General features: G+C 39.9%; 1 protein-coding gene across 1 annotated transcript in view; it reads right to left on the minus strand.

Moving 5' to 3' along the window:
- Positions 1–23,637, minus strand: part of GPC4 (glypican 4) — a 127,685-nt gene that overhangs the window by 38,237 nt on the left and 65,811 nt on the right. Inside the window, exon 3 of the mRNA XM_053580482.1 lies at positions 3,877–4,035. Within this exon, the coding sequence (XP_053436457.1) occupies positions 3,877–4,035 (159 nt within the window). The remainder of the gene's footprint in view (positions 1–3,876; positions 4,036–23,637) is intronic.

Genomic DNA, 23,637 nt, shown 5'->3' on the forward strand with positions numbered 1-23,637 from the left:
CTGGCAGCTCTAATCAATTTACCTCATGTGGGTCCTTAACTGGGCTTCTTTTAAAATTGACACAGAAAATGCCAGACATTTTTTGGGGGGAATCTTTATGCCACAGTCCCAAAACATGGATTGTGCCCCACTTTTACTATTTCTATTCCCTTTGCCAAACAATTTTTTCCAACTCCTCTGAACCGAGAACGTGATTAGCATATTCATGAGACAACTGACTCAGCTATGTTAATTAGCAGTTGTACTACCACAGCAATTCCCAGAACTGGCCAAGAGGGGGAGCAGCTAGCTCTAGTCATTATCATGCTCTGGCTCCAGCTTAGGATGGTAGATTTCTGGTACCCAACATCCTAAGATAAACCGTGACTAAAAAAAATTTCAGTATAGAAAAATACAGAGGTGAGTCCTGAAACTCAGAGGTACACATATGAAATATGGGAAACCTAAGAATTTAGCTGGAAGGGGAGAAGCTGCCAAAGAAAGTATTCTCTATTTCACCCAGGCCTGAACACACAAACACAAACACACACATACATTCACACACTTTATGAATGGGCAAAGCGTCTTGTACCTATAATCCTAATACCCTAACACCTTGACAGGCCAAGGCAGGAGGATTCTTGAGCCCATCTTGAGGGAAATCCTGTCCCTACAAAAAAAATTAAAATTAGCTAGGCATGGTGGCACAGGTCTATAATCCCAGCTACTTGGGAGGCTGAAGCAAGAAGATTGCTTGAGCCCAGGAGTTCGAGGCTTCAGTGAGCTATGAGGCCACTGCCTTTTAGCCCAGGCAACAGAGAAACCAAAACAGTCTCAAAAAATAAAAAATTAAAAAAGATAAAAACTGATTTACTTTCTATAGTCTCTTGAGATATGCAAACAATAGAAAATTAGAAGTGTACAACAAAAAAGGACCTTACAGATAAGAGAACTAGAGAAGGGATTCATCACGCAAATCTGATGACTCCCCCAAAATGCCAGAGCTTACACTAAACCCCTGACAATCATGGTTGAATGATGGAAAGATGGGATAATATGATGATTTCTGATAACAGAAGGTTAATACCCTATAAGCCCCAAAACGTTATTTTTATTGAAAACTTTTATTGAAAAGTGTATTTATTAAAAAAAAAAAAAAGCAATTGTTCTTGCTTTAGAAAGAAACAGTATCTTATAGTCAAGTTTTGATGACAGAGGAAGTTGCCTGAGGTCAGAGTAACCACTCTGAATTTACTCGGAAAACTAGAGATGACAAAAGTGCTCCTCTAAAGTTGCCTGACCCAGAATGTTTCCATGAGTTCTTTTGTTATTACCTCATTTTGTGTCCCCAGTTGTCTTTGTACAACCTTGCTGTTCTACCTTGGTTCCCCAGCCACAAACGAGCCATCTCGTTACTCTGCCCAACTTCCTCTCTTCCATTAACATCAAAGACCCAGGGTTTGGCTTTTACAATAGTCTGGGCAATTCTTTAACCAAAGCACCCACCCTTGCCCTTGAATTTCTCAGAGTCAAGATTCCCCCCTACAGCACTTTACTCAACATCTCTAAGTTATTAGGCCTTGAAAAGTGTTGGAAGAGCCTAGGTGACCATCTTAAAAGTGAATCAATGCAGCACCCACCAGATGATTTATGGTTTGCTGGGTACTAGTCAATGGAGATTTTACCACATAAAATTATTTCATCATTTCAGATGACCTAATTTGGAGAAAATGTGCAAAATAGTCTAGCTCTGCTGTGATCTCCAAAATAAACCCATTCCACTACTGCTTCTTCAAAAAACATTAATCTATGCTCACTAACTTCATTGTTCAGGTCATGTTTTCACTTGAAGTCTTAAGAAACAAACTGGAGTTCCATAATCTTTTTTCCTGATAGGTTTTGAAACTGATTAAAGTACAGAGTCAACATATTTATTGAATGTGAAGCCTAGTAGGGAAAGGCATTAGAAACTGTTTTTCTGTCCTTTTTAAAAAACATATGTTAACACTTACTGATAAAGTTTCTCTGTATGGCTTTTTTAAACACACAAAAAAAATCCTACATATTGGAATCACAGGAGTGGTGCTATAAAACCATGGGGAACAAGAAGGGGAAAGACTAGTAGGCCTATAGGCAATGACTGTGGGCTCCACGCCAGGAAGAGAGACAAGTCTAACAAGTGGGGTGACTTGGAGAAGATAGCCTTGGAACTTAGCAGAAGAGCCATTTCTAAAGAGCAGGAATTTTGTTTTCCTTCTAAAGTCCATTATGAAGCCCTAAGTGCTAATTTTTAGATATCAGCATCTTAAGTTTTCAAAGATAACCATCTAATTATCTTTGTAAGTTTTCTCCCAAAAGTAAAAATATGCTTAGGTTATTATCTCCAATGAGAAATGCCATAGTCAAAAAAATACAATTTTTTCAATAATAATAATTTAGTGATCAAGATAGACAGGTGGTTCAATGATGTATTCTGCCAGTAACACTCACTTTTCACGCGGTATTAACATACTGTTAAATACTCTGAACAGTGACAGCATATGTATAGTGGGGCTTGGGGTAATGAGAAGGATATACAGATGTATAAATTATTTCCATTCATCCAAGAAAAGGAAATAGAATCAAGATACAATTTTGCATGCCAAGTGTTTGAGGAAATGGGTAGGGATCAATGATATATTACATAGTGTTTTAGTTCAACTATGTTATAGATTAAATATAATTTGTGATCTAGCCTAAGAACCTAACATACTTTATTAAATTGGTTGTTAAGTTTGAAATAATAAATCCCAAAGCCAGTATTTGAAATACAACCTGTTCTTTAAGCTGGGGACTGCCTTATCATCTATATCAAATCTAATTTAGTCTAACTTCTCACCATGGTAACAAACCCTTTGCAGAAATACTCAAAGACATTTCATATCTAGAAAATTTGCCTTGTACTTCTTCACCACACATAATGTCAAGAAAAGCATGCTTCAAAGGTACTATGTAATTAGAATGGCCTTTAAAACAGGCACAAAGGAAATCATTCCTATTAAAACTAAATCTACTTCATAACAATCTTCAAACTGAGTGAACAGCACCAGAGAAAAGAATCCTGATGTGTATTGGACACCAAATTCTATTTTTTTAAAGTCTTGTTATCTGTAACATTGCTTCAGATAGGATTGAAGTGCCTCTCATTTGGCTCATATTGGCTGTTTCTTCACAATTAAAAGAAAGTGTGCGTGTGAGAAGCCACATCTGGCACAGGGGGATTAGAATGAGTTCTGTTGTGGCTTTTACATGAAAAGGCTACACCAGAGCCCAAGCTAAAATGAGGCTGAGGATGCAGCCCAGTTTAATGAAGAGTATAGTTTAGTGGCTATTTCTGCGTCGGATGCTCAAAACCTGAGCTTTCATCCTGTCTGTGTTCTAGGAATTCTAGTTGGCTTTGGGGATCCATTTTGAAATTTAATTTGAAGTCCAGCATCTGCAAAACCACTTTTGTTATTTTGACTAAGACAGTTTTCAGACGCCTGCTTTTTATTAGGAAGCCTTTTTTTGTAAGGAACTTGCGTCAACAACACTATTCTGTGTTCACCCAAGAAAATAAATGAAAGCATTTAAATTAAACTAATCTATATATATATATATATATATATATATATATATATATATATATTTTTTTTTTTGGCTTCTTGTGACCATACTTCCATAATGCCTACCATACAGATTCTAGTGCACCCAGAAGGATTCTAGTACTAAACCTGCAGGGTGAATTTGGCCCTGGTGTCCATCAAGGAAAAAGAACATCTTGAGAGAAAACTTAAGCAATAAGGCAAAAGAGAAGGCCTGAAAAGGTTACTGTACAAACTTAACTGTCAACTATTTAATGTGACTTGGATAACGTACCATCAAACTTCTTGTAGCGGGAGTCAAAGACAGCTTGCAAATTATTGCACTGTTCGCTGACCACACTTTTGAAATCATCTTTACTTTGCAGGCTGTACTTTTCCTCCATCTCTTGAGAGCAGCAGGTATAACCCTGAGGACAGATCTTCAAATGATCACCTGGAAGATAAGAAGTAAAGTAGTCACTCCATTATCATTCATTAAGCCCAAGAGGGCAGGGCATGATGTCATGCACTCAGTCTGCGAGGCTCCTGCAAAAGGCCCAGGAATCATATGTATCTAATAAGTTTCATGAAGCCAGAAAGAAAATGTATTCCCTTCTTGAAAAAATAAAATAATAAAGGCTCCTCCAAAAGGCAAAATAAGTTTCTAATCAGGGAGATGGATAAACCACGGGAAAATGGTGAGGCCAACAAATGAAGCAGCATTCAGTATCAACTAGTCTATTTTATAAATTCCCTGAGATTCTATGCTAAATACTGTACAAGTCATGCAAACGAGACATACTTTTTCCAGAATGGGGAATTTATGCTCCAAGAGAGACTATCCTTAATGAAGAATGATTTATATAAAATATGTGACAAAAACCAAAAACTGAGCAAATATATGTGCAATAGTTATATTGTGGCAAAACAAAGGGACTCCTGCATTTCAAGGGGTTGTCAGCAAAGGAGAAACTATGAGTTCATGCTGGATAATACGAGTCTATGATAAATTACAATTTCTATCCAGTTGTGTCCTGGGCAGATGTCAGAAACTGCATTTAGGGCGGTGCCTGTGACTCAGTGGGTAGGGCGCTGGCCCCATATAGTGAAGGTGGCGGGTTCAAACCTGGCCCAGGCAGACACCCATAGTCCCAGCTACTGGGAGGCTGAGGCAAGGGAATCACCTAAGCCCAGGAGTTGGAAGTTGTTGTGAACTGTGAGGATAAAGTGAAACTCTGTCTTTAAAAGAAAACAAACAAAAAAAAAAGAAAAGAAAAAGAAAAGAAACTGCATCTACTTAACAATTCTGTTTTTTTTTAATTTTTTTATTATTAAATCATAGTTGTGTACATTAATGCGATCATGGGGCACCATACACTGGTTTTATAGACCGTTTGACACATTTTCATCACACTGGTTAACATAGCCTTCCTGGCATTTTCTTAGTTTTTTGTGTTAAGACATTTATATTCTACATTTACTGAGTTTCACATGTCCCCTTGTAAGATGCACTGTAGGTGTAATCCCACCAATCACCCTCCCTCCGCCCATCTTCCCCCTCCCTCCCCTCCTTCTCCCTCTTCCCCATATGCTTAGGTTATAACTGGGTTATAGCTTTTGTATGAAAGCCATTACCTTATAATTCTATGTGGTGCAGTTACTCATCCCAGGATGGACTAATGGCTTCTAATAAATATAATCTTTATACAGGGATGCTCAAAGAATCAAGGGCAATGTCAAAGACAATACTCTACAGTAGTCCAATCCACAAAGTATCTCCCTCTCTTACACTGTCTGCATTCTGCCTGCAGTTTGAAGGTGACAGTTTAGCAGGGTTCTTTCTATAAGCCCTGGAGTTTCCCCACTGTTTTCTTCTGTCACAGAACAAATATTGTGGTTTGAGGACAGAATCCCCCTTCATCAAGAGATGTGGTGCCACTCACAAATAAACCATACCAGGTACTAGCACTTTAGTCGCTCCAATATTAATTAGCATGGTATGATTTTTGTATATGTGTTTACCAGGATTTGCTTTCCCTGTTCCTTCTACGTTCCATGTAAGACAAAAGGGGTCTGAAAAGAATCAAGATCTCAGGAACTCAGGAATGAATATATTAAAGACATATGAACCCATCAATGGTCAGTGTGTCCAATAGACGAAGGGCTGGGGAATGAAAAGCACATCTTTCTAACAATACCAATTATGGGTAACGAAATGGGCCATGAGCTGGCTGTTGCTGCTTATTGGCTGTGTACTTACAGGAGATAAACCTTTACCTAACACAGATACTAAAGTAGCTTTGGGGTATGACAGTATTTCAGAAATTTAAAACTGAGTTGGCAATTTATTTGACTAACTTATTTGACTAACACTGGATTGTCAACTGCACATATGCAAATAATTACATAATCATATATGTTCTTGATCTTCCTTGCTTCCTGGCAATTAAAAAATAGGGAGGGTGTTATTACCAAGAAAAAGGGGGTATGCAGCACTAAAAGACTTTGTAAGGAAGAGAGAAAGGGCAACAGTCTTCAAATAACTTCTTCATCCAGAAACTGCTAAAAGTTTCCTTAGACATTTCTGATAACAGTCAACAGATAATTCTACCAACTGAATAAAAAAGGAGATTAAAAAATTGTGTAGTAAGAGTCTATTAGAGCTGTGAAGTTGCAGAATATCTCAGATCTCATTAGTGAAAGAAGGGCTGCTAAGGGGCAGTTTTATGGAAACACCTTTGTTACAACTAAAAACAAAACTCTCTCTTCGCTGGCTTAACAAGTTCACAGCAGGCCTTTGGTACTGGGACACATAATTAACAGAGAGAGATTCAGTTGTGTTCTAGTCCCAGGGAGGAAGGTTTCTGCCATTATAGTCTTAACACAATATGAAGGGCCCCAAATGGTACAGTGCTATAGCTCTATTAAATTATACACATCACTCACTCCCTCCATAGAAAACGAATTGGAGTGCTCAGAATGAAAACTTAACTCACAAGGCTATTTAAGTGAGTTTCATCACAATAATGGAGTTGATCATTTTAACAGATTGTCACAAGCTAAAATTCTTAATAGGCTGTTTTTCAGATCCCTGCAAGGATTCTACTGTGGTATGGGTACATTTCCAAGGCAAAACAACTTAGGAGTCTGGAAAATAAACTATGTTCACCTAATCTTTACAGAGATCACACATTAATAAAGGGTCACTTACTGGATCCTATCAAAATGGGCTTAGTTCTAAGTTCAAGGAAAAGCACCCTTTTTCTCCACCCCTAATGCATGTGTGGGTACTCTGAAGCAAGAAAATACTAAGAGACAGTAGGAAAGAATCATTTTCTCCATTGAAGAACATGCTAGGTGTTGAGAGGTTTAAATTTGCCTGCAGGAAATTTACAATAAGCAAGGATACTGCCTTCAAAAATGGGTAGTGGCAATAAAAAGTTCTACTGGGGCGGCACCTGTGGCTCAAAGGAGTAGGGCACCAGCCCCATAGCTGGAGGTGGCGGGTTCAAACCCAGCCTCGGCCAAAAACTGCAAAAAAAAAGTTCTACTGGTAACCTGCTTAAAGCAGATGGCCTCACTTATACTGGCATATAAAAGGCCCAGCATGGCCACATCTTCCACTGTCTTGTATCCACCAGGGGCCCTCAGCAGGGCCTTATGAGACCTGCTTATTTATACTCAAACACTGGAGTACATCTTTGTTTTGGTACCATCTAATAAAAAAGAAAAGAAAATAGTGAACTTTTATGTTAGGAGCTCTCTCCAGGAAGACCTTTCTGGTGGTGAAAGGCTTGCCCTGCATAACAGATGACAGTGGGATACACACCTGGCTAATGTGTCTGGCACAGTCATCTTCCCCTCAGCACAAAGTTCCCACTCCAACCAACATGTTACTCTGGGCCACACTGACCTGAATACACCACTTATCCTGTTTGCATTTCTAAAAAGCATTCCTTGAAAATGTAATTTCACATTCTTGCCAAAAGCCCTGACACACAGGCAGTCCAAGACACACTTGTGAATAAACCCCAAGACATACTTGGGCTATTGGGGATTCAGCCAGTCAGGGCTGAGAAGTACAGGGAAGAAAAAGGGCAACAGTCTTGGTATATGTGAAGATGGATCATAGTTCTATGTTCTCTGAGAATCTGAGAATTCCAGCAGCTCATTTTTTTTTTTTAATTTGAAAACTTCTACTTTAGGTACCAAAAATGGTTTCTTTTGAAAGCCAGGGCATACATATTATTTGAAAGCCATTCTGTTTTATTGTTTGAGACCGCTTCCCGAAGGCTGTGTCTGAATGAGAAATGCCTGTTCTTTCTGGAGATCTCTTTTCTAAACCTGGCGATCCCACATACATCTCATTTAAGACAGATGACACAATTTTTCCTTCAGGCTGAGAGAGCTGAAAATAGGGACGACTAAATCAACATGGGACAGGTAGACAGCCACTGTGGGGGTAGCACTGGATATGTGCACTTTTTAAAAAGGGACCAAGGTGATCCTGACACATGCCCTTTGTTAAGAATTATTGCTAGGAAGGCTTCAGGATTCCAACTACAGAAGATGTGGGAATAGCAGCTGACCGGTTAACCCACTAGTAGCTCAGTGAACAGTAGGTTCTGTTCTGTAAACTCTCATTTGTCTCCCGTTCCCCTACGTCCATCTCCTGCTTCCATGACCCTTGATATTTATGTTCTTCTCTGTGTACCTCTTCTAGTCCCTTAAAACCCTCCTGCCTGATTTCTGCTTTTTACTCTACCCATATAATTCTTTACCCCACCCCACTTCTTTAACTGCGCATAACATGAAACTGAAGGGTTTTTTTATTTGTTGTCCTTGTTGAGAGTTCCTTGCTCTTAATTTAAAAAGCAGGTGAATTGAATGCTTTACGGTTTTCTAAGGAAGCACCTAAATTAAGTTGCTTTTTGTACATGGCCCTTGATTAGTTTTTTTCTTTGTGGGTCAGTGGCCTTCAATAGAAAAAAGGTCCCCTGGCCCTGTCCTAGGAGGCTTGGACGGGATTCAATGAAGCATGCTTTTAAAGCTTAACTCTATGGCATTAAAAACAAACAAAAAAAAATCACTCGAAAGAGCCAAACTTTTTTCAATCACACCAGCTCCATGTAATTTCTCTTTAGTCTTAATATCAATGCCTTAGTTTTCAAAGCTGAACAAAGACAATCACAATAATTACTCTCAATGCTGTGTGTATTGGTTCTTTTTTTTTTTTTAAGGACTTCAAATCAGTGGTTAAAGAAGTAGGCATTGAATATGAGGAATCTATTCCATCATTTACGCTCTGGGGTGAATAATCTGTGGAACTGTGCTTTCTCGCTTTATCTCATTTACTCCTTTCACCAAACACTGCCTCTGATGTACACACTGGGGTATAGCTAACATCTGTTTATTTCCAGTTGCTCAAAACAGCTTCCCATAGAAAATGTTAGAAATGGTAGGTTCTCCAGCCAGCCCTCAGCTTATTGACTACTCACTTAACTATTTTCAACTATATCTAACAACTATTTTCTACATCTGTCTCAGAAAATTCATTTCGAAATCCAACTAAATGCCCCCAAATATGAATCTCTGATTCTCATACTTTTTTTCGGGGATAGGGTGGTGATAAGAGGAATATTTGTAGTTACCACTAAGGTGTTAGCTTTCTTTCTGTACCTGCAGGAGACAAAGTAAATCTCTAGTGATTCCTCCACCAGGGTCCAAAATGGAGGAAAAACAGCTGGAGGCCACTGCAAGACACTGGCAGGCAACTCGGTTTGCCTGCACCAGTGTCAGTTTGAAGGCAGATAACTGAACTGATTTTTACCAATAAAGCAACCAAATAATGCTTGTAAACAAAAGAGACACAAACTGCATCCTAAGGGGAAGGATTGCAGTGAGGAATACTTGAGACGGGTAGGCTGGAAAATACTAAATAAACTGCAAATCTAAGAGACTTTGATTTTGCATTGGCCTTTATTGAAGAAATCTCACTTGGGTCATGAAGAAAACTTAGCTCTTTTAGAAAAGGTTTTTAAGGAGTGCATTTAAAAGACTCCAAATATACAACACGATTGGATCTTTCATTGTACAGGGCTAGTGGTAGTCTAGGGGGAGGGGTCTGCTCTGGGAGTCAGGAATATGGGTTTGAAGCCCAGCTCTACATGATTCACGTGAGGCTCTTGGGAAAGTCACTTACCCATTGGAACCTAAAAAGCCCTTTGTAAACAAGGAAGCATTATGAAAATATAAAATAGTGCAATTACCACACAAAGAAAGAAAAGAGTGACGTCTACCACACTCTGAGATCAGCTACTGAAGTTTTGAATGAAGAAACGTTTCTGAGCGTTCATACTAGGTGAGGGAGAAGGGCCTTCTCTCACCACCTTCTCTCTTCCATAAAGATTTGGAAATAGAGCATTCCAAGTAGGAGCTGAATGGCATGCATATGTGATCATGAACTGATGGCAGCCAAGCCATCAACCAGGACATTTAAAGGGCCATCAAAAAAAAAAAAAAAAGCAAAGCTGTGGGATCTTAAGGAGACGTGCTGATGGAAATATAATATGGTGGCCTGGATAGGATCTTAGAAGAGAATAAAGATATTAGGGGAAAAACTAAGGACATCATACAAATACTTCCATGCCAATATTCAAAGCAGTGTTGTTCACAATGGCCAGATATCCATCAACAGATGAATGGACAACCAAAATCTGATATACTGTGCCTACTTAACAGAATATTATTCGGCAGTTAGAAGGAATGAACTTCTGCCGTGTGTTATAACATGGCTAAATTTTAAAAACATGGCTAAGTATAATGCAAGGAGCCAGTTACAAAATCCCATGTTGTATGATTCCATTTATATAAAATGTCCAACCTAAGTACATCCGGAGACAAAGTAGACAGAGGCTGCCTGTGGCTGGGGTGGGGAGTGGATTGGAGGAAAGTGGGGGTGATAGCTAAAGGGTAAGGGGTTTCTTTCTGGGGAGATAAAAAAATGTTCACAAAGTTCTGCCTCCTAGTATGATCTGCATGGATGAATTATTTGTAACATAAATTATATATATCAAAATGGACTTTAGTTAATAATAATGCATCCATATTGGCTCATCAACTTGTGACAAATGTGCCACCCTAATTAATAATAGGGGATTCTGGGAGTAGGATATAAGAAATTCTCTATGCTATCTTCCCAACTTCTATAAATCTAAAACTCTTCTAGTGATACAAAGTGTATTTTTCTTTAAAAAAGCAGGTCTTGACTTTCAAAGTTAAAGGGATAAGTACATGTGGCCAGGGGGAAAACTTTCATCATGCTTTCAAAAAATATAAATACTTGATGTAATTCTAATATTGAGGAGCTACATTAAGCTATTATTTGCTGAGGCAATTCTCTTAATCCCTCAATTGCTACTTTACCCCTTCTCTAATTTTTATTGTTCTGAAAGTAAAACAATTTCTTGCTGTGGGTCCAAAGCATTATTACCAATATAGTTTCTGTTCGTTTCTTAGATTGAAATTCACGTAGCCACAAAGTGAGCTAAATGCAGGTTGCTGTATTACTCCAGCCCTCCATGGTACCTAAGAGCCCCACGAGGAACATACAATGCTCTGCTTCAAGGGAACAAAGAAAGAAAATCTCTGAAGGTTTTTAATAATCCCAGGGGGGTGGGGCAACGTATACATTAATCCATCCTCCCCCCTTCCAGAAAGGAGTGAAATTACTGCATATGATGTGCTATACACATTGAAAGCCTGAAGTCATTTGACCTAAGCCTTAATAATAAAGCACATGAATTACAGTCATTATGCAGATGTATGATTTGAGATCACCTACCAATCAGTAGGAGAAATGCAGCTAGTTAGCATTTTGCAAAACCTTGCCAAAATATAGCTCTGGAGGGCTTAAGACTGCCAATTATTTTTAGGTCCACTAATCCCGCAAGGTAGGATGGAGAAGGCCAGTCAGGAACACATACATTTCAAAAAACAGTTTTATTATATTTTTCTAAGAATAACTTTGTGTTAAGTGTAGTTGGAAGAGTTAGGGTGACTACTTTAAAACTCCACACTTCGTTTCATGGAGCTTGCAACAGCTTTAAATGGCACTGCAGATAGACATCAATCAGGGCTTCTTACCGCTTTTTAAATGACAGGCAAATAGTCAATTGAGGCAAATATCTGACAATCTCAGACCGTAAGGCGCACCAAAGCGACTGAATGGCCTGAAATACACACTTCAACCTTGTGTTACGATCACTTGTACAGCAGAGCAATTGCATCTATTTTGCAAATTTACAACCACTACCTCCAAGGTACAATAAGAATAATAATATTAGTGATAAACCCAAAACTCTTAAAAAATTCCACAGCTTCTGTAAATCCTTCCTAAGCAATCAGTGCTAATAGAAGGCTCATAGGAGTGTGCTGGGGGCCCTACGGAATAGTGAAGGGCAGGCAGGTAAAGTTGAGGCTCTCTAACTTGTTTTAAAGCTAACAAAGGAGAAGTTCTTTTCTGTGATTCAAGTACACATACCTGGGTAGCATCACCTGAGGATTTCTCTCAAATGCTAATTTATGATTTTCATTGGGCTCATAATTTAATAGAATGCCTGAAGATAAATAAACGATTCCAAATGCCTCTATGGATTTCAGACTCATAGAAGTGATTTGAAGGAGCCACATTTGAGAGGGAAAAAAAATTCAGAAAAATTCTGAGGATGTTTGTTACCTAGTGCCTATGAAATTAAGGCTTCCATAACTCTCCTCTTGTTTTTCTGGTAAATTTTTCTCACTTTCTACCTCCCTTTAACTCTGAGCGAAAGAGAGAGAGCAGAGACTGTATAGAGAGTAAGATACCAGGATTGATCACATCTGTTACAGCTTTAGTTATACATTCAACTATGGATAAAAAGCAACTTAGACAGAAAACATCACTGGTGAGGACATTTTTTATCCTCTGGAACCCACATCCCCAAGCCAGGCATCATAATCTCTGACAGACCAAGGCCTTGGCAGGGCTACCTCTAAAACAGCTGATCAGACTTGGCTTCCTGGGAGGGGAGGGCTAGTCACCTACCCTTTCTCTGCATCCCCAGCAATGGCTCCTGGGGGAAGTCACTTGTGTGTACTCACAGAAGCCCTCAGAGGAAGCAAAAGGGGAAAGGTATCCTCAGGAAGACATGGGAGATGCTCCTTCCTCCTCCCCTCCGCAGGAGCACCACTTCCATCAGTGGGTGATTTTCCTTATTTTTTCCAAATAATCTCAAAAGAAGCCCCTGGAACCACATCTTCAGCCTACCACCACTATTTAGGTTGCACAGCAAGATCAGAAAGGGTCAGCAGCTGAGGGTGCCACAAGTATAGAAGAGACAGGCAATGGGCGGGGGGCTCACAGATACCAGGCACTTGCTCTAATAGAATGATTATGGCCTTTTTGAAAAATATACATTTCATGGGTTGTGTGGGCTATGACATTTCTCAATAGTAAATTCTTTTTTTTTTTGAGTAATTGTTTTCAGCATGCGTAAAAACATAAAAGCCCTCTTTAACTTTTCTTAGCTTTCCCTTTTACAGTATACCTAAAATGCCCCCCCCCAAGGTACAGTGTGAGAAGAGGTTTTCAGTAAATCTACTGTCTAGAAAAAAACACACCAGAAGAATAACATACTCATTCATTGTGAACGGTTCAAAAGATATTTCTCCAAATGGCTATCTAGAAAGCTTTTTACACCCAGAGAGTAAAAGTCTTTCTCACATAGAAGAAATGATTCTGTAACATCAGATGTCAAACAGCACAAACCATTCTTTGAAATTCTAGCCAGCCATCAAAGAAATGGTGCAAGAGAAAGAAACATTTATGTTTTCACTGTTTGTGCTTAATTAACATCCTTTAAAACCCACTTCCACAAAATTCTTGTTACAGGTCATAGTAAGTTTAGCTTACTTGAATACAAATCTGCACTGAAGGACTCTTAATTAGTCCCAGTTCCCATGGATGTGGACATGAGCCATAGCTGGACAAGAGTTAATGTTCTGCTAGGCTCCTGTAGTTCAGCGCCCAGCCACATACACTGGAGTTGGTGGGTTTGAACCCAGCCCAGGCCTGCCAAACAACAATGACAACTATAACCAAAAAATAGCTGGGCATTGTGGCGGATGCCTGTAGTCACAGCTACTTGGGAGACTGAGCAAGAGAATCACTTAAGCCCAAGAGTTGGAGGTTGCTGTGAGTTGTGATGCCACAACACTCTGCCGAGGGCAACATAGTGAGACTCTGTCTCAAGAAAATACATAAAAAAATAAAACGGCTGATTTTATGTGAATTTCACATCAATTTTATTTTACTTTTTTTAACTGGAACATGTAGGCCATGCATGGTGCCTGACGTCCGTAATCCTAGCATTCTGGGGGGCTGAGGCAAGTGGATTGCCTGAGTTCAACAGTTTGAGACCAGGCTCCACAACCATGGCTCAGTGGTTAGGGCGCCGGCCACATGCACCGGGCCTGGTGGGTTGGAACCCGGCCTGGGCCTAGTAAACAACAATGACAACTTCAACAACAACAACAAAAAATAGCCAGGCATTGTGGTGGGCACCTGTAGTCCCAGCTACTTGGGAGGCTGAGGCAAGAGAATCACTTAAGCCCAGGAGTTGGAGGTTGCTGTGCGCTGTGATGCCATAGCACTCTACCGAGGACGACATAGTAAGATTCTGTCTCAAAATTAAAAAAAAAAAGGATGTGCTCCAGATCACAACCCCGGCATTACTAACACTGTCATATAAGTACCATGCGCTACCGACTGCGCCACTGGAGCTTTGGGTACCCCATTACTCAGCAGAATACTTCAGTTGTTCATAGCCACGTGACGTCACTGGACAGCTCCACCTTGTGTTCCATATGCAAATAAAATTAAAATAAAACAGAAATAGCTAGGCATTGTGGTGCACACCTATAGTCTAGCTACTTGGGAGGCTGAGGCAAGAGAATCCCCTAAGCCCAAGAATTACAGGTTGCTGTGAGCTGTGACACCACAGCACTCTACCGAGGGCCACATAGTGAGACTCTGTCTCAAAATAATAATAATAATAATAAATAAATAAAAGAGTTAATGTTCGAACATGAGAGGAAAAGTTGCCTGAACCCTAGCATGGGTAGATGAGGGAGAGGCAGTGTCCTTCTCACACTCTCCCTCCTTTTGCAAGGCTGAGTTTCCCCAACCCCTCAATTGGCCTCGAAGAAAAGTCTTTAAGCAGCATATTATACTGTATGAATCACGCCATTTTCAGTTAAAATTTGAAAAAAAAAAAACAACTCCTCCTTCCCATTATCTAGTATCCTAGAACCTGGGCCTGCTACCGTTGGGACATACACTCTAGAAATTAAGAACCATTTAACAGCCTCTTTGCTACTTAAAGTTTTGTTGACAAAGGTAATGATTTCAACATTTGCTGTCTGGTCAGTTCTTGGAGTTATAAAACTTGTCTCAGTCCTAATTTTGGAGAGAATGCCACTGTTGCCGTCACCATCCAGAGAATTTCCTATTTATCCTTTATACCCCTTGTTTGTAGTCTCAAAGTCCCACAACTGTGTTGATACCAGTTATTTTGAGTTTCCTTGGCTTCGTGTAAAAGCTCATGAAAAGCTTAAATGGATTACATGCACTGGTTTCCCTTTGTCTACGTATGCATTAGACCCTTGAAAAGCACAAGGTCACTAGCAAAGCATAGATTCCCCTTATAGAAATGAGGTTGCCTTTCCTAGAAGATTGCATTTTCTTCAGTCTTCAATGTCCTTGCCCTTTAATTTTACATTCTACCAGCATGCCCTTATTAGTGAGACACCTCAGGTCTGATTGGGGACTTCTCCTAGTGGCCATCAACTAGCTCCTTGATGCCAATCGATCCCCCAGTCTCACCTTTAGAACCTTGCCTTCAGGATCGCACCTGTTAATTAATTACATTTGATTTGTTCATTAGGATTAGAAGGTCCAGTATATTTACCACTTCTTGACCTAGTTACTTCAACTAGTCCACTGCAAGAAATTATCTGGGAATGGAACCCTGTCCTAAAAGTCAAAGAATTCATTCACTTCTCCCAAACTAGCCTTTGATCAATTTGGCTACACAAAAGCACTGTTGGTGCTTAATGCAGTATTTATCAAGCACCTGTTATGTGCCAGATGCCATCCCTCAGTGCAGAAAATACAAAAGGCTTGGTCTCTACCCCCTTGAAAAGTACAAGATGAACAGACATGGATTTTGTTATCGTTCTAGAGGCTTTTTCTCTTTCCTTTTAACTCTATAATCTGGATTCCTCCACCACCACCACCCCCAAAGATCTCTGAGGTCATATGACCTTGTTTTGGAACAACCCAAGTCCAAAAGACAAGAGAGATGATGCTTCACTAGACAAATTCACTCAACCCCTGCTTCTTCTCACTTTGGGACTTCAATAGATGTGCCATAAGAGGTGCCTGGGGACAAAGTGGGACAGAGTCGCACACTGTAATACGATCTATACATTGCCAGATAGGCTGTGTCCATTTTTTGAGTCATCCAAAACCACGTAAGACATTAACACGGACTCGGAACATAATCTCATAAAGGCTTGGGTGGGAGGATAAGCAAACTTCTTGGGAACCTAGTTCTGCCACCATTCTTGGTCAACAGAGCAAGAGCTACAAGACAAAGACACACAAATGCTGTTTCATTCATTTAATTTGACAAATTAGAAGTCACTGAACACTGAAATCAATAAAAAAAAATCTCTGATGTTAATGCTTTCATTTTTTTTTTTTTTTTGAGAGAGGAGTCTCACTCTATCACCAGGGACAGTGCCACGGCATCATCAAAGCTCACTGCAATCTCAAACTCCTGGACTCAAGTGATCCTCCTGCCTCAGCTTCCTGAGTAGCTGAGACTACAGGCACCCACCACAATGCCTGACTAGTTTTTCTATTTTTAGTAGAGACGGGGTCTCACTCTTGCTCAAGCTGGTCTGGAACTCCTGAGCTCTCACAACCCACTCACTTGGGCCTCCCAGAGTGCTAGGATTACAGGTGTGAACCACTGCGCCCTGCCTGATGCTTTCATTTTTAAAGGCTCTAAACCTAGTCAATTGATGGTGAGCTACTCTACACTTACACTTGGAAAGTCAATAAATCACTGGCATGGCTCCACTGTAGTTTTGTGGCTGAGGTCTCACCAGAGCAGCATCTATGCTCTCAAGTGACTTCCCTAAACAGTGAAGGAATTGAGATACTGCACAGTCTCTCTCCACCACCTTGGGAATAATCCCTGTTTGTTCTGGGCTCTGTAAAACTCTGATAAAAAGGTGCCTGAAGTCAAATGCAAGGTATTGATTAGCCAATTCTTCAGCTTGGCTGTTATGCCAGCCACAAACCATTTTCCTTGGTTTCTTAAGAATCACAAGGAGGGAAAAGTAAAGGCAGATCTTAGGCACTAAATTAAAGTATTAATGTGGTTGCTTATTCTGACATGAAATAATTTACTTCCTTAAAGAAGATGGAAAAGTGATGCCTCTTTGCCAGCAAGTGACAGCAAGTGACAAGGAAAAAAGAAAAACCAGTCATTTTGCTATACATTCCAAGTCCTTATGTAGATCTGTTCAATTCCTGCCCATCCTCAGATATAGGCCTGCCAGAAGAGGCCTCTTAGTCACCACTGAGCCACAGGGATAGATATGAAGGTCCCAAAAAATGTGCTGGAGGTAGTCTGGCCCTCTTTACTGTAGAACACGCAGATAACCAAATGAAATGGCTGCCTGTTATTACTACCTTTGCTTTGGGCAGCAATGAAAGGATAGGAACCACTCTAATTTCAGCGTCTAAAAAGAAGTGAAGGTTGCTCCCATGGAACTGACATTGGGGTCATTATAGAATGGTACTGTCTGCCACAGGACCGAAGAAAAGCACAACACGGCTTCAGAAATCTGGCCAATAAACAAGCTCGATGTTTCTATGGCGTGGTGCAACTAGGGGAGTTGGGTGCATGTTCCACTGTTTAGATATCCAGCTTGCCCTCTATAAACTCTTTTAGGTGATGGGCCAACTCGTCACTCATAACACAATCTCATCAAACATCTGATCCCAAAGAAGTTCCAATTACTCTCCCCCTCCCCAAATGTGGCCTATTGGCTACTTTAGGATGGGCCACAACCATGGAGTATGAGGAGGTTCAGGCCTGCACCACTAAAGGGCAGGAGTGAAAGAGAAAGAACTGGAAAATAAATGGGCCAAGGGAAGGAGGGAGAAAGGGAAAATGGGATATAACCCAGGATCCAGTAGTGGGAGGGTCACCTGCAACTGATGTGAGTGGAGATCTGAGATGAGGGCCTCCGATTCCACCAGAGCGCCCATCACGCAAAGGGACATGTTTTTCTCCCTCATTTACATTATGCAGAGCCTGCAGATGGCACAGCATTACTACTGCAATTATTGACTGTAATTATCATGAAAAGTCTTTGATGTGATAGCAAAAATTATTAAAATGGCCCTTCTTAGAGAAGGGCAATAAATACAGCCTCATTTGGAAAATTCAAGGACCCAATTTTGTACTGGGACCTTCTGCCAGAAAAGAATAAGTCACTTTAATATACTTGTTTTCAGCTTCTCTCCTTGAGGATGTTTTATCCTATGTGGAAAACGAATAATGGTATGTGGTTCGGGATGTATTTTAAGAGTGTACTTAAAAGGTACTTCAAAGGAAAATAAAAAATAAAGTAACCTCCTCGCAGACACACACATATTTACACAAGCTCCTAGTTTTTCCCGGTCCCATAGTAACCAATGAGAGGCAATTTTATAAACTACCTTCAAGGATGAGAACAAATGACAACCAAATTAAATGCTGGTCTTGTTTTAAAGATAATACTTGGCAGTGCAGTGCTTATCTGTTTGAATTAGTAAACACTGTAGTATACTTGTAAAAGTATAAGTAACCATAAGTAGAAAAGAACAGAATAATTTACTTTGTTCTCTTAATCTTCCACAAGATCATAAACCTTGCAAGATCACATTTGATGTTTTTAAATCTACTTAATCTTACACTTTAAATGTTGGGGGGGGTGTCAAGACAGCATAACACCAAATTGTGTGCAATGTTATAGCAGCACATATGTTAAATTGTATTCTGAAATCAGTTTCAATGTGGGAAAAAAAGTCAGTTCAAAAGCTGAAATGGCTGGGTGCCGTGGCTCACACCTGTAATCCTAGCACTCTGAGAGGCCTAGGCAGGTGGATTGCTTGAGCTCAAAAATTCGAGACCAGCCTGAGCAAAAGTGAGACCCTAACTCTACTAAAAATAGAAAAACTCGTGCCAGAGTATTGCTTGCGCCCAAGAGTTGGAGATTGCTGTGAGCTGTGATGCCACAGCACTTTACCCAGGGTGACAGCTTTGAGACTCTGTTTAAAAAAAAAGCTGAAATGAACCTAAATGTCTGGCATTGTAAGGCCTATTTTTGCAAATGAATAGCCTAAATTAGACCGAGTTCAAACACACATTCTGAAAAATAATGCTTATGTTTTCGCCCATAAGTGTTTCTATTTTAACACACAACACAGCCTAATGCAAAGCCTAAAGAGGCTAATGCAAACTTACTCTACTAGATTAAGTTCAATCATATAGAACGACCATAACAGAACTAAATGAGCTTGGAAAAAAAATCATAGTTCAATCTCAAGTTTCATAAACACGTACTGGAAGAATTGGTCAGTGACACCCAGTCTGAACTTGCCTTTGGCCTAATGACCTGGGGGGCTTGGGGAAGTGGGTAAGCAGAGGCATACTCTTCTAAGGTACTCTTTCATTATTTTGAGATGAACCTTCATGATTCCATGACTTGTGGCTGCAAACATGGCAGAAATTATGTCAGAAACTATTACAAAATGAGCCTATACTGAGAAATAATCATGATGCATTTTGTTTATTGGTTAAAACTCTTAATAGCACTGACATTTTTGGTAGCCGTGGGATAGCACACAGAACTCAGAACAGGAGGGGGTTAGGTTCTTCACAAACCAGGAGCTTTGGCTCAGCGCCCGTAACAGGGTGGTTATGGAGCCAGCCATATGCACTGAGGCTAGTGGGTTCGAGCCTGGCCTGGGCCAGCTAACCAACAATGACAACTACAACAAAAAAATAGCCAGGTGCGATGGCAGGTGCCTGTAGTCCCAGCTACTTGGGAGACTGAGGCAAGAGAATCGCTTAAGCCCAAAAGTTAGAGGTTGCTGTGAGCTGTGATGCCAGGGCACTCTACCAAGGGCAACATAGTGAGACTCTGTCTCCAAAAAAAAAAGAACTAAGAGCTTTACCTTACTCTCTACCACTAAGGACCCTCGAGCAGAGCAGTTCAGTACAAAACATGAATAAAGGCCAGGTATAGTGGCTCACACCTGTAATCCTAGGACTTTGGGAGATCAAGGTGGGAGGAATGCTTGGAGACAGAAGTTCAAGAGCAGGCTAAACAAGAGCGAGACCACATCTCTACTAAAAATAGAAAAACTAGTTGGGTATATTGGTGGGTACCTATAGTCCCAGCTACTCAAGAGACTGAGGCAGGAGGATTTCTTGAGCTCAGGAGTTTGAGGTTGCTGTGAGCTATGATGACACTATGGCACTACAGCCAGATAAAAGAGCCATACCCTGTCTTAAACTCCCTCCACCCCCCACCAAAAAACAAACCAACAAACAAACAAAATTAGGACTAAAGTCACAAGGAGCAGGCAACTCAAGAAAGAGAATAAAAAAGCCTGTCTGGAGTGTCATCTGCTATCTTAACTACACACTGTATGGGAGGTATGTTAGACTCATGTAGGAAATGAGCTATAAATGTTCTGATTCAATTTCTGTTCAGTCTTTGAGGCAGGGAGGCATCACATTCTTCTGAAAGCATAAGGGCTTCTGAGTTAAGCCTGAGTTTAGGCTGAGTTCTGTTGCTTTTCTGTTGTGTAAGTTTGGGCCGGTCACTTAGCTTCCCTGAGATCACTTCATTTTCTGTAAAATAGGATAAGAACAGAACCCATCTCAGAGCGCTGTTGAAGTATTAAATATATGTAGTGCCTCAATCAGTAGTAGCTATTAAGTGGGTACTATGAAAATTTTGAGACAGCCTATGTTATGGTCCATTATTTCGTTTCCAAGAAACACAGTCAACAGAATCCTTTCTGATTCACAAGTGTCAATTTGCTGGGCTTATCGGTGTTGCAGGGAGTGCTTCTTTTGTTTCTATCCACCCAGATTTTACATGTCTTGATTTTTGGGTATCTGAAAACTTTCGTAATGACCCAGGCATTATGAACACTGGCATCAGAAGACGCTGTACATTTCTTGGAAAGGGGATCCTTTCTATATTTCAGGGTTCAGCTATGTTTAACTAATGAAAGAGTGCTTTGTTTTCTTTTTCATGATTGTAGCTATCATTATGATTATTATTAATCTTAGGAAACATTTATTTCTAAGAATTACAGGTCAAATGGCAATTTAGCTTTATTCAAAACTGTCCCTGTAGTATTACACCACAGCCTGTAATACTGCTTTCCCATTACAGGCTAGAGAATCTTTTTTTTAGTTTTGAAATGGTTCTGTTATGAGCTTCGACATTAATAAAAAAAATAATAATAAAGTTTGATTCATACGAGATTGCTGTTATTTTAGTCGAATAGGTCAAGGATTAGCAATTTCACATAGTCTGACCCGATATTTTGTGGGAATTAACTTTGTAAGAATACACTATGTTTCCACACATAAGTTATGATTCATTTGCTTCCTAGAATTCCTATAGTCATGAATAAAGTGAAAAAGATTAAAATAAGACCTCCTATTTGCTTCAATATACACCTGACCTTTTGTTAGAAATGTGCATCCCCAGAGTATTACTATGTCTACTGTACTATCCTGATGATGAATTTCTTCCTAACAGCCAATCATTTTGTTGAAAAAACTCTGTTTTATGAAATAAAGGCAGATGATTCTGAAATTTAGACTTTGTAAGGATAAAGGTGTGTCAAATAAAAACCAAAAAGAAAAATCCACCCTGAGATGAAGGCAGTTTGTTCCCTATCACATCAAAGGAAGAGAGAACAAAGATGGAAATGACAGCTCCCTGCACAATTGTGATGCATTTAAGTGCTGATTTTTTGATGTTGCTGATGAGAGTATCTCTACTTCAGCGCAGTCTGTCAGTTTATCACCTGATCACCTCCTTATATTTTCTTTATGTCTTAAATATTTCTGTCAAGTCTTCCCCCATTTGGCTTGACTGGTAAAATAGATTCACCCCCCTATTATCCTCTTACATTTGTGCATAAGAGTCAGATATAAACAAGAAAAAAAAATTCATCGGCATAACGCTTACCTGCTAAGATGTGTAGGTAAAGTTTAGAAGATGAGAAATGACCGTTTCCTGAACAAGTATTTCTGGAATGAGGGTTGGTGGGTGGAGGGAGAAAGGGAAGAAAGGACAGGTTCCCTAGGAGATACCCTGGTCTTGGTCCTGAGTTGTATTTAGGACTTAACGCACCAAGTAACTGGATAAACAAGTGTATAATGGTGATCACAGCACTATTAAATCCAACAACATGATAGGGAGGGGAAAATAAATGTACAAAACCCGTTATATGTTTTTTCTTATATCAGAATAAGAAACTATGACAAAACCAAGGCCTTACTAAAGGGGAAAGAAAATTCAAAAAGCAGATACTCAAAGATGCCTAGAAACTGGTTTAAAAGAAGGGGGGAAACTTACCTATTGTTATCCTAGGATAAGTGTTCCCAAGTACTTAAATGTTCTAAGGGGTAGGGAGCTGTAGAGAGAAGGGAACCTTTCGTGTGCCTAAAAAGATATAAAGGTATCTTTGATAAAATAAAAAAGTAGTGCAGAGTGCGAAGAGAGAAAATCCCATAAGGCATAGCAGGTTAAGCACAAAATAGAAACTAGGAAGGAGCAACTTGTAAGAGATCGCAAAGCCAATAGTAAGACTCTTTGGCTCTATCAAAGGGAGGAAGCCATTTAGAGGAACCACTTAATCACAGTCATGGGGCTAAAAGGGAGATGGTGCAGAGACTGAATGAATTCTTTGTCTTGTAAGGAGATTCGCATTCCCAAACCAGAACACTGAACCCGGCAGGTCAGAGGTACTAGATCAAATAGTGGTAAACATGATGCTCTGCATCTAATCAACAAACCAGGAGTAGATAAATCACTGGGACCAGATGGTATCCACCAGCTAGTTTTGAAGTAACTCAAGGGTGAAATTGTTTTGGCCAACATGTGTAGGCTGTCTTTACAAACAGCCACTGTGCCCCCAAAGACTGGTGCTTGTCAATGCAATTCTTATTCATAAAAAGGGTTCCAGAAGGGACCCTGGGAAGTAGAAGCCAGTAAAACTCATTTCCATATCAAGTAGTCTGGCCCACTTCACAATAAAGGTGAAATCATTGCACATTTACAAAAATAAAGCCTATGTGGGAGAGAGAAAACCAAATATTTTAGCAAAGGAGAAAAATCATGTTCATCTAATAAACCAGAGCTCTTGGGGTAGGCGGTGCAATGAAAACATACAGAGAAAGAGGACTCTAAGGATACAATTCATGAAGGGTGCTCAAAACACAACAGCAAGTATTGCCACGTATGTTACCGTGTGTTGTCATTATTTCTTAAAAATAAAGCAGATAAGGAAAATTCAAAAGTTAGACAAAAAGATTAGAGCAATTATTTACTTTAAAAGTGAGGTGGGGAAGACAAATGAAAATGGATTAAGGTTCAGTGTAGAAAGATGGGAATATTTTTCCTTGTAATCAAGTATAGGGAGAGGTTTAAATCTTCTTTTATCAATATCTATTTAGAATACACTAAACCTATTCAAATAAGCAGCCTTGAAATATAGCAATGACGCGTGCGCACACACACACACACACACACAGAGCTTCAAATTGTAGGACAATCCAATCAGCAAGGGAAGCCTTCCTCTGGAGGAGGGGCAGAGGCAGGGGAGGAGGAGGAGGAGCAGGAACAGGGTGAAGAAGAGGAA

This window comes from Nycticebus coucang, chromosome X (genome assembly GCF_027406575.1).
Source record: "Nycticebus coucang isolate mNycCou1 chromosome X, mNycCou1.pri, whole genome shotgun sequence".
Taxonomy (NCBI): Eukaryota; Metazoa; Chordata; class Mammalia; order Primates; family Lorisidae; genus Nycticebus; species Nycticebus coucang.